The sequence below is a fragment of the Dendrobates tinctorius genome, unplaced genomic scaffold, assembly GCF_039654945.1.
Source record: "Dendrobates tinctorius isolate UK_male_01 unplaced genomic scaffold, ASM3965494v1 ptg000154l, whole genome shotgun sequence".
In the NCBI taxonomy this organism is placed as follows: Eukaryota; Metazoa; Chordata; class Amphibia; order Anura; family Dendrobatidae; genus Dendrobates; species Dendrobates tinctorius.
The window spans coordinates 20579220-20591775 of record NW_027361821.1 but is presented as its reverse complement, the minus strand read 5'-3'; the positions used below and the strand labels follow the sequence as shown (position 1 = coordinate 20591775).

The following is a 12556-nucleotide window of genomic DNA, read 5'->3' as shown; positions in this document are numbered from 1 at the left end:
GCTGAATCCTCATCAAGCCCGCTGGGCTTTGTTTTTTGCTCGTTTTAACTTTGTTCTTCATTTTTGCCCAGCTGACAAAAATGTCAAAGCAGACACACTTTCCAGAGCCTTTCTACCTCCCGATCAAGAAGAAGAACCGCAGCACATCATTGAACCCTCAAGGTTAGTCACGGTCGCTTCTACTGATCTTGCCCGGCTGCCTCCCGGGAAGACTTTCGTGTCAGCTTCTGAGCGTACTCGTGTTCTTCGGTGGGGTCACTCGTCCAAGTTGGCTGGGCACGCCGGCCAGAGAAAGACTCTGAAACTCATCTCCCGGTACTACTGGTGGCCTGCCATAAGGACATTCTGGAGTACGTCACAGTCTGTCCTTCCTGTGCTCGTAACAAGACGGCCAAGCATCTACCCGCAGGTAGGCTTCAGCCTCTTTCAATTCCGTCTGCTCCCTGGCAACATATTGCGATAGACTTCATCACAGATCTCCCGGTCTCATCTGCCTGTTCTGTGGTGTGGGTAGTGGTGAATCGCTTCTCTAAAATGGCTCACTTCGTTCCACTACCCGGTCTTCCAACTGCTCCTGAGTTGGCAGACCTGTTCATTCAGCACATCTTCCGTCTCCGTGGTTTCCCTCTCCACATCGTGTCCGACGAGTCCAGTTCACCTCAAGATTCTGGAGAGCAGTTTGTAAACTGGTAAGAATTGAACTGGATTTTTCCTCAGCGTACCATCCCCAGTCCAATGGACAAGTGGAGAGGACAAATCAAATCCTGGCTGGATTTCTGCGTCACTTTGTTAACGCCCATCATGACGACTGGGTAGACTTACTGTCCTGGGCCGAATTTTCTTACAACAATCAAGTAAGTGAATCTTCTGGAAAGTCTCCCTTTCGGATTGTCTTCGGATTGCAACCCGGGGTACCTCTTCCCATCTCCGGATCATCTGGTGTTCCAGCTGCCGGTACCTTCTCCGAAGATTTCTCTAAGGACTGGAGGGATACCAAAACTGCTCTGGAGAAAGTCTCCCAGCATATGAAAAGGCATGCAGACAAGAGACGTTTGGATGCACCTATCTTTCGCCCCGGAGACAAGGTATGGCTCTCTTTTAAGTACATCCGGTTAAAGATGCCATCCTACAAATTGGGTCCCCGGTTCATCGGACCGTTTGAGATCTTGAGACAGATCAATCCAGTCTTGTACAAACTGAAGTTGCCCGCTTCTCTACGTGTGCCTAACTCCTTTAATTTTTCTCTCCTCAAACCAGTAGTTTTGAGTCCCTTCTTTAAGGATCCGGGTACCACTCCTGACCCTGTCTCGGAGGATGATGTTTTTGAGGTAAAACATATCCTGGCCGTAAAAAAAGTAAGGGGTAAGACCTACTACCTGGTGGACTGGAAGGGTTTTGGTCCTGAGGAGAGATCTTGGGAGCCTAGGGAGAACATCCAGGCTCCTCTCCTCCTTAAACAGTTCTACGCAGGCTTGAAGAAGAGGGGGTGTAAAGAGGGGGATACTGTTACACCCAGTCCCCGTCCTGGTGCTGCGTCCAGGTCTGCCGCTGTTACACCTGGCCCCCATCCTCGCGCTGCATTCAGGCCTGCCGCTGCTCTCCGTTCTGGGTACTCACCTCGAGCCTCACATAGGCAGCAGCCGTCCCCCTCTGGATCTCATGCTGCTGCTCAGTGTTCCGTCCTCCCTCCTGCCTCCTCCTCCTGGCGCCCTGTGAGGAGATCTGTAGCTAAGACTATTAGGGCACACCCGCCAGCTCTCTTGCCTTCTTAAAGGGGCGGCGCGCATTATTTAAAAAATACAATTAACCAATGGCAGCTCACTGGCTGCTATTTCTGGCCTCTCCTCCATAGGGAGAGCGCCGGAGCAACGAGTATCTATCATTGCTACATCCAGTTCTCATGCTAACCTGTCTGCGCTGCATCTGCTGTCTCTGTGCATTGTCTAATGCTCTCTGTTTCCACAGCATATCAGTATCCTGTGTTACCTGGTTATATCAGCAACCATCTGGGCCTAAGCCATCCCGATCCGCCTACAGCCATCCGAGTCCAAGGACCATGTGAAGGTCACTGGAACCGACTCCTTACCAACTAACCGGATCCAGGACCCAGCGCATTATGGACTCTGCTGTAACTTTTGTTATCCCTTTTGGTCCCGCTGGGACAGCTGCCACGTGTTCGGGATCTAACTGGAGGTAGCACCTGTGTCCTCTGGGTATTCCTTTCTGGCCCTGCCTGAGGGGCTTTACTTTGGGTGCCCGGGGCTCACTAGTCACGCCCCCTTCAGAGCCCCCCAGACCATGGTCCCGAGGTTCCACTTAAAAAATAAAAACGAATGTGAACTTCACCATCTCTGCCTCCGCTTCCATTCGTTACAGCTACCTAACTGTCACTATATCAATGATCGTAACCATGGATGCCTAAGTTCCTGCAGTGCCTGCAGATGAAAGAGACATAGCGAATCATAAAAACTACTTCTACATTTCTAACTGGAGGTATTTGCTATTATTATTATTATTATTATTATTATTATTAATAATAAACCTACTACATATTGGGATAGGATCTTGGAGATGGGAATACCCCTTTAATTACAGTCTGCATGACTTGTTCACAGGTTTACACTATGATCATCAATCCATACCTATGATTTTACTATCGAAAGTCACCTGTGTCATTTATTGCCATTTTTTATTGAAATTCTAGTGGTAGCAAGGTTTTCATCTATCATCAGCAGGATGGTGTTTTGTTGGCTTTATCGCTCAGTATAAATGGAGAGGATATTTTAGTGTTATTGACCTGTCTACTACTCACCAATATTTATCACCAATCCACAGGATAAAGTTGTACTCAAAAGTTTTATACAGTATTATACCTTTACATATAGATCCGTTGACACTTATTTTGCTTTTCCCCATGATTAACAATACAGAAACGTCAGTGGTTGGATGAAAGATGAAAGAGTCCATCTGGATCCCAGAAACTCACTTAGCTTTTATGCACACACACTGATTACAAGCAAACAGGTAACAGGTGAGGATGCTACCTTTAGTAGCCATTCAAACACTTTTTTGTCAACTTCTGTGCATGTTATCAGGCCAAAATCACCAGGGTATGTGAGCTTTTGATCAGGGTGATTTGGATGTTTTGGGTTGTCATTATGATTTAAAAGAGAAAACACAGTAGTGTGACAATAAATAGCTTCACCCAACCACTAACCATGAGTGGAGAAAAAGCTTTAGTGTTATCATTCATATTCTCTGAAAAAAAGGCCAAGAAAGCAAAAAATTCTGTCGGTGTATGTAAGCTTTTGAGCATAACTGTGTACCATAAATTTATGATTGGAGCGGATCCAACCACTGGGATCTCCACCGTTTACAAGAACAAGGGCATGTGTAGCCTATATGAATGTATGCAACCTCTGCTCTATTCAATATTCGTGCTCACAAACGTGCAGTTTCCCACTTAAAGACCTAACCTCTAAATAAGTGATAAATGCTGTTCCTGGGATTAGGATATAACTATATTACCTAATTTCTATTTTAACTAGAACCATCACTAGAATCTGCACAAAACACTTGAATGATCTCTCATTTCCTGTCTTGAAAAGTGTCCAAGCATGTGAGCCAAACATACTAAAGCTGTACTAAAGCCAACTCTGAAGCAAAGAGTCTATTTATTGACATCTGTTTGTTCCGACTAGATAATGGTGAGAAGTAAAAATCACAACAGTATTGCAGTAATGTCTTATTATTTCCACATTGCATTAAAATAAAAGAAATTGGCACTAAAACCGATTATTGCATTTGTACATAGACTTCTTGATGATCAGACATGCAATCTGAGATATCTTTCATGGGGAACAATGATGTACTCAAGATCAACCATGAATTGTTTTATGCAAAGTTATGATTCAGCCACAAAGGCAAGGTTGAATTCAGAGGCGTAGCTAGGGGTTCAGCTCTGGGGAGGAGGGGCGAAACATCTGAGTGAGCCCCTAACAGGAGGACATATCATTGGTGCAACCCACACGGCCGCACATGGGCTCAAGAGGTAAGGGGGCCCATTTCTACCTCCAAAAATGGTGCAATTTTGTATTTTTAGGAGCTCTTGGGCTGCAAAGGGATCATATATTATTCTTGCACAGGGGCCCTTTCTGTCTATGTCCACCTGTGGCCCCTAATCAGGTAATCATGATTATAACAATGGTGGTATAGGGGAACCTCAGTAGATGACCGCCGTGTTATTGAGAATAAAAATCTATACAAAGACCAGCACTGATATTACCGCCTTAGGGTGACATATAGTGGTAAATACCAGTCTTGCAGGACATATAGAGAATACTGCACAGTTATGGATGGTGACTTATTTACAGATGACATTCTTTCTGATGGAGTCATTCACTTTTCCCGTCTTTTCCATCTGGACCAGACTGACATGTCGACTTCTCCAGCCAAGACTCATCTGCAGAGATTAAAACAAAAACACATCTGTCTTCTCACATTTCCAGCAACGTTCACATGTACAGTGCTATGCAAATTAATTGGGACATCAGGCACTCACACCTGTTCAAAGCAGTTAAAACTGGTTTGAATCACTGACTGGTAACCAACTTACGATTTTACTTAAAAAAATGCTTTGTCCCAATTAATTTGCACAGCACTGTAGAATCATGAAATCCTAGAATGGTACAGTTGGAAGGGACCCCCAGGGTCATCGTGTCCAACCCCCCGCTCAATGCAGCAATGCAAGATTCACTAAATCATCTCCATTGAAGGAGAAATCACCACCACTCATGGCCACCTGTTCCACTCATTGATCACCCTCACTGTCAAAAAGTGTTTTCTAATATTTAATGTGTATCTTCTCCCTTTCAGTTTCATCCCATTGCTTCTCGTGTTTCCATGTGCAAATGTATTCCCACCCTGCGCAAACTCCTCCCTCATCCTGATGATACCCCAATGCTGAGCCGTTGCTGCCGTATGTGTCCCTATTACTGCACCTACTGTGTGTTACAATAACGGCTCCTCTTACTGCCTACATAGTAATGCCACCACTGTACACCTTACATCGTAATAATGCCTCCTTTGTGCTCTCTAGATGGTAAAATTGCCCCCTAAAAATAATTTTCTGTGCATGTGCTCTCCAAATTTTGTCCCTAGAAAGTAAAAATTCTCCATGTGCAACTTTGATTGTCACAATACTGAGAGCCCCTGTAACAAAAATGTTTAAGTGCCCACTTAACTTTTAATAATGTCCCCTGAGTTCCCCATGTATAATTCCTCTATATACAGTATGGTAGGCCCACAGCTCCCCTATACAAAGTATGATAATCCCACAGCTCCCCTATACACTGTATGATGACCCACAGCTCCCCTATACACCATATGATGATCCCACAGTTCCCCTATACAAAGTATGGAAGGTCCACAGATCCCTAATATGCAGTATGATGGGCCTGCAGCTCCTGTACAAACAGTATGATGGGCTCCAGAGTTCCCCTATACATATAATGATGTCCCCACTGCTCCTCCAATGCACAGTATATATAATAGTTAATAGCGTTCTGACACCGTTCGGCGCCTGTACAGAGAGCCCCTTTAACTTTATTCCTCCTGGCAGCCTTGCTCTTCCAGTCATAAGGGTTACGCTGGCATGGTTTCAGTCGCCGCTCTGTGTATAGAGAGTGGCAGCTGTAACCTCACCCCGGCACTGACTGAAAGCCACCTCAGCACCATGTGCCACCCATTAGGTACTCTATTGGTGGCCCTATAAATAATAATGGTTCTTAAATGCCCACTTAATATTTAACTGAGTCCCCCAATGTACAGTAGTAATGGCTCCAGCATCACTGATGTGAGCAGGGGGTGGTGTGATGACTCTTTCGGCTTCTCTCAATTATCTTCTAGTGAGTGAAGTCAAACTTATCTAGTGACACGTGGAAATAGGAAACTTGGTCGCATGACCTCCTGATAGCACCAGTGGTCTTGGGGTCTCATGACAGCAGGTGCACCCCATCATGATTTTATGGTCTGTAGTCTCAGAGTGACTGCAGACAATTATCCCGAACCTTTAATAACTTTATAATAATAATAAATTGCTTATTATTAAATTATTAAATAGAATGGAGCTCGTGGTTACTGTATGGTTATACTTGTTAGGGGGCAGACAGATTGACGTATTTCTCATGTGAGGATTGCATCGCAATCCTCAGACTGACCGTCGGCTCTCCACACCTGAGTGTGACAGCTGCATAGTAATCCATCACACTGTCACGATCATGTCAGGAGCGGTACCAGCCAGTCCGAGGATTGCAGTGCGATCCTCACATGAGTTATACGGCCGTTTGTCTGTGCTCTTGTTATACCTTGTTAGACTAATACTGAAATATTAATCTATTATTAAAGTATTATCGAGCTCACAAGTAAAAAAAAATCCCCCTACCTCCCCCCTGTCCCCCTCTCACACCCCAACAGCCAATCCTCTCACATGCACCCCTCAGTGCTCTGTCCCCCTGACCCCACAATACCCCCATCCTCTCACATTCATACCCAGTGCTCTGTCCCCCTCCCCCACAATATCCCCATCCTCTCACATTCACACCCTGTGCCTTGTACCCCCTCCCCCACAATACCCCATCCTCTCACATTCACTCTCTGTGCCCTGTCCCCCTGCCTCACAATACTCCATCCTCTCACATTCACCCCCTGTGCCCTGTCCCCCCTGCCTCACAATACCCCATCCTCTCACATTCACCCTCTTGCCCTGTCCCCCCTGCCTCACAATACCCCATCCTTTCACATTCACCCCCTGTGCCCTGTCCACCCTGCCTCACAATACCCCATCCTCTCACATTCACTCCCTGTGCCCTGTCCCCCCTGCCACACAATACCCCCATCCTCTCACATTCACTCCCTGTCCCCCCTGCCTCACAATACCCCATCCTCTCACATTCATTCCCTGTGCCCTGTCCCCCCCACATAATACCCCCATCCTCTCACATTCACTCCCTGTGCCCTTTCCCCCTGCCTCACAATACCCCCATCCTCTCACATTCCCCCCCTGTGCCCTGGCCCTCCTGCCTCACAATACCCCATCCTCTCACATTCACTCCCTGTGCCCTGTCCCCCCTGCCACACAATACCCCATTCTCTCACTTTCACTCCCTGTGCACTGTCCCCCTGCCTCACAATAACCCCATCCTCTCACATTCACCCCACAGTGACCATGACATGTCTAAACTGAATGAATTTAATAAATTCCATCTTCACTTAGCATGAAGCTTGCAGGCACTGACTGAGGCAGGACCAGGAAGTATCCAGTGTATGCATGCACATCAGAAACTACAGCTGCTGCCGGCCAGCTCCTCTGGTGAGACAGCAGCACCATACACTGCACAGACAGACAGGTTCTGGAACCTGCCACTGTGCAGTCTGCCAGACAGGGGAGCCGGCATTGTGCTGCTCTCTCCCTGACACCTCAGATAATGGCCATTTCTCCCAGTGGGCCCCTTCATGTGACTTGGCCCGGGGAAACAGCCCCCTCTGCCCCCCAGTAGCTACGCTACTGATTAAATTAGATCAGGGACACTGAAGTCATGAAACTGGTCGTGATCACCATAACTATAAATTGGTCTATTACCGCTTAACAACAATGTCCATGTTATCCCACATAAATGTTTCATTGTTGTAAAAAACAAGTATAAAAGTGCATCTTGTCTTATTCTTTTTAGCGAGGACTAGCCCGGCAGAAGGTGACGGCTTCACCAATTGTAAGGGGGTCAGGGCTTAGCCCCTTTAAATGTTGATGCTACTGTTTACATGTACATAATTGCCACGTTTGTATGAGTCGTGTATATAATTGCTATATATTTAATTGAGTCATATTTATGTATCTTTGTATTATATGTAAGTTAGGGACAGTGCAGTTAGGAAAAAGGCCACTAGATGGGGGCACAGAGTACACTGCATAGGAAAACTTAGTTGTAGAACACTTAGAGGTTAATTGTAGGAGTGGTAGCTGGGGAATAAGGGAGAGAAAGATTTCCTGTATACAGTCAGATGCGGGTAGACCCCTGGTGCTGCACAGGTGGCCTTGGGCCTAAGCAGCTTAGCTATCACACAACATTTTCAAGTAGAAGCCCAACCATCCATAGAAAGGATTGGGAGTAGAAAGAAAGGAAGAAGAGTTAAGTGCATGGTATCCGCAGCAACATAGTGAATAAGTTACAGAAGAAGTTTGGGTGCAGAAGAAGTAGAGTGGGTTACTGTAAAAGTGCACGGGCAGGATAACTGTAAGGGGGTGGACGACCCAGTAGATGATATTTCCGAGTCTGGGCTGAAGTCGGTTCCAGGGAGATATATTGAAGTGGCGTTTTCACCCGGCTCCTCATTCCCGTTATATCTTTGTGACCTATTCCTGTGAAGTAGAAGAAGTTAGGGAAAGACAAAGATAATGCATTGCTGGTACTGTGACAGGTGTTCTGGAAGTGTTATGGATGTGCTCTGTCCTGAAGAGAATAAATCCTTTATGTTTAAAGTTGCTTTGGACTCTGCCTCCTGTCTTTTGAATGAAAGGAAGAACGTAGGACACAGCAGGGAAGAAGCAGCTGATAGCACAGTCAGTATGGATTGTGCTGACGTGGTTATTACTCGGCCCGTATTTTACACAATGACTCACCACGGCCTCATTTGCGCTCTGTACATGTTCTAGAAGCCTAGAGTAACGATCTGATAGAATGATGTATGGTAGGGAAAGATGTCAATCATGCCCAATGGGGTGTGATTACGGGAACCGAGGCTTGACTGGTTTGGGGGAAAACAAAACCTCAGCGGACTGGTTTTGGCTAATTAGCATAATACGAGCTGCACTTATTAAAGTTGTTTTTTTTTCAATAAAGAAACATTTGTACAAGATTTTAATGAAATTTTGTAAAGCATAGGCCAATTTAATGTTATAGTAGTATCCAGAAGGAAAAAAGTCGCACTCTACGGGAAATCGTTGAAGTATTTATTGACACTGAATTACATGTCACGTCGGGGATGTGAAGGAGAGTGTGTCAAATGGCTGACTACGGCCGTTTCACGCTACTCGAGCGCTTCCACGGGTCAAAGTGCAGGAGGAAATGACGGATACTTATGCACACCAGTCACTCCTCCTGCCAGCCACTATAATACTCGCAAGTGAGACAAACAAAAAACAAGTGCAGACATATAAAAAGACATGCAATTTGACCCGTGGAAGCGCTCGAGTGCGACTTTTTTCCTTCTGGATACTACTACTGCATTGCTTTGAAGTCAGGCACCCGGGAATCCTGGATGTGAGCTCTCCGCCTGCTGCCAGCCACTGCTCCTATCAAGGTAATAGCGGTGCCGCCCGCTCCCTATTATTGATTCAATTTAATGTTAAGGTGGTTTAAGAAGCTTGGGGACAAGACAGACTATGAAATAAAAAATAAGATTCCTTAAAGAAGCCTTTGCTTCTTCCACTGTTTGCAGCGCTGCTACAGTCCTCTTCTGAGTCATGTGGCTTCTATTCTGACTTACCAGATCACACTGGGGTGAGGTTTATGTGTGAACTGGGAGTTGCTGTCGGCTTTAGTCAGGTTGGTTGTCAAAAATAGCGGGGACCCCACGCCGATTTTTTAAATTATTTATTTAAATAATTTTAAAAAAGCGTGGGGACCCCTCTATTCTTCACAACCAACCTGGCTGAACCTGACAGCTGAGGGATGCAGCCCCCAGCTGTGTTTTATCTGGTTGGTTATAAAAATGAGGGAAACCCCACGTTGTGTTTTCGTTCATTCTGCTCTCCTGCCGGCAGAGCAGGAGAGCAGAATTACAGTCACGGTCAACACCAGCCACAGAGAACAGCGCTTACTATAGTGCTTCTTCCCGGCGCCGTCCGTGTGGTCCTGATGCGGCACATGGTTGCCACACGGGTGCCACACGGAAGTACCACGTATAGCTCCGGTACCGGTTTTTCTGGTACCGGAATTATCTGGATGTGTGAAACCGCCCTAATACTTCCAATGAAGCCGCTGCAGCAGTAATGTAAATCATGTAGCCTGCATTTCAGTGCAATATAAGCATTAAGGCCGGAGTCACTCTACCGTAGAATACGGAGGAGTGATATGCGAGAAAAAATTGCATAGCATTCGGCCCAGTGTTAATCTATAGGGCAGCTCCCATCACCGTATTTTTTCTCAGTAGTATTCGACGTGCATGTAAAGTCGCAGCATGTATATATTTTTCGCGTATATTGTCTGAGACTCACAAATGTAAGTCTATGGGTGCAAGAAAAAATCAGACGCCACTCGGACCATCCATGTAGCCTGAGACAAATACATACACATTTTCCTCATTTCAGCCCATTGAGTAATTTAATTCAATAAGGAAAATCAGTGAGAAATGTAAAGCCATATGAATGTCATACGGATACATGTGTGGGAGAAAATCACATCATTGCATTGCAAACTCATTACACACAGATGACCTTACGGAGAACACTTGTGCCACTCTCGACAGGGAGACTCAGACCGATTTTCCATACGTTAAGTGTGACTCATGACTAAAGTGCGTTGCGTTTTGCATGCATTTTTCCCCACCCTTTTTTCTGCGCAAAAATAAGCATTTTACTATTCCAGCAAAGTAAGGCTATGTGCCCACGTAGCGTTTTTCACGCTTTTTTTCCTGAGCAGAAACACATGCCCTTGCCATGGAAAACGCATGTGCTTCTTGACACGCGTTTTTGACGCGATTGTCAAGCATTTTGACATGCGTTTTTGCAATTACAGTGTATGTATGCGGAATCGCATGAGATTCCGCACAATTAATGAACATGCTGCGTTTTTTTCCGCTAAGCGTTTCCGCAGCAGAAAAAAATGCACCATTAGCACAACTTGTGTGTTTTCCATTCTATTACATTAGATGCTTTTCTTAAGCGTTTCCGCAGCAGAAACGCTTGTCTAAAAGCGCTGCAGAAACGCTTAAAAAACGCAACGTGGGCACACAGCCTATATGAGATTTCTGGAATCTTATGCACATGCTGCTTACTTTCTCCTTGCAGATGTGAAGCAGGTTAAAGTCTTCAACATGTTGATTCTGTCAGCATTTTTGCACTGTTTTTCACTTATTCACATGAATGGGGAAAAAACGCATCAAAACGCACAAAAAAATGCATGTATTTTACGCAGCATTTTTCCTGCCAGCTCTTTAGTATTTGCAGCAGTTTTTTCTGTTTCACCTACCCTTATTTTACTCTATTTTCACCTAACAACATGTAAACATGAATAATATGCTGAGTTTTCTTACTGCTGCTTTTTATCTGTATGCTCTCTGCGGGTGTCAGCATTAGAATATGCAATAGCAATCTTCTCGTATTTTTCCTTTTTTTGCTGTATTTTCCCCTTAATTTGATGCATTTATTTGATGCTTTTTAGTACTTTTTTAGCACAGAAAGTCTTTGATTCTGTACTTAAAAATGCATCAGCGCCTTTACGGGAGTTTTTGAAGCTCCCCATATAAGCTTAAAGGGGGTAAAAAAAAAACACATAAAAAAGCATAGTTGAACAGCATCTTCAGTGCTCGCTCACGCGAGCATATAAATCGGATGATTTCACTCTGAAATCAGTGCGGTTCAGTGCGAGAAAAAATTGAATACCATAAGGACCATCAGTATGGCGTTTGATTTTTAATGATATATTGCAATTCTGTAAGACGGGAAACTGTAAATGGTTCCGTAAAGTATTAATACTGCTGAGTAAAAAAAAACAGATTGCACATGGACAGCAACACAGATGACAGGTAACTAAAAAATCACTACACCTGCTCCAGGAAGCATGAAGATGAACTCTCACTGTTTCAAATGGTTGAACCGTATAATTAAATGCTTTCATTTTGTACTTATGGGACAATGATCTCTAAAACTTTGTTTTAATATGTTTTGATTTGATTAAATGTGTTATTTTCTACATTTTTTTTTCAGCTTTTACTGTTTAAACCCACAAAGATGGAAGAGAAATACAGTTTATTTTGCCTTTTATTCCTGCTCATCATGGATGGCTGCAGATTAGAACATGTTAAGAGTAAGTAACACTGTACTTGTCATTATAGAGCAGCACACTTAGAAGATAATGTCCAATAATGGTTATTGCAAAGATTTTTTATACAGAGCGCTGCTACAATGTACATCCATGTTAGGTAAAATTAAGTGTACATGGTGACATGTGGAGCGCAGCATCAGTTCACAGACAAGTCGTGTGACCAAAAACATTATTGCAATATGTCTGTGGCTTGCTGTCGCACAAAGATATTATAGCTGTGGTTTTGCTGTATATACAATAGACAAATCGCCGACAAGTCACATGCAGTTCACATTCACATGCTACCTGCATTGAAATCTGTGGAACGTGAGTTGCATGTAACCTGCAACCAGCAACAGAAAATCCAATAGGTATCAGGTCACAATAGGAAATCATTAGATGCAATGTCTCAACGCGACAATGCAATTTCAGTGTTGCCTAGTCGAATTCCTAATTACTTGTATCATAATCAAATT

The 12556-nt window shown here is 44.5% G+C and overlaps 1 protein-coding gene across 1 annotated transcript in view; it reads left to right on the top strand.

Annotated features, from left to right (window-relative positions):
• CHRDL1 (chordin like 1) overlaps positions 1-12556 on the top strand; it is a 195430-nt gene that overhangs the window by 61533 nt on the left and 121341 nt on the right. Inside the window, exon 2 of the mRNA XM_073547654.1 lies at positions 11984-12083. Within this exon, the coding sequence (XP_073403755.1) occupies positions 12008-12083 (76 nt within the window). The 5' untranslated portion in view covers positions 11984-12007. The remainder of the gene's footprint in view (positions 1-11983; positions 12084-12556) is intronic.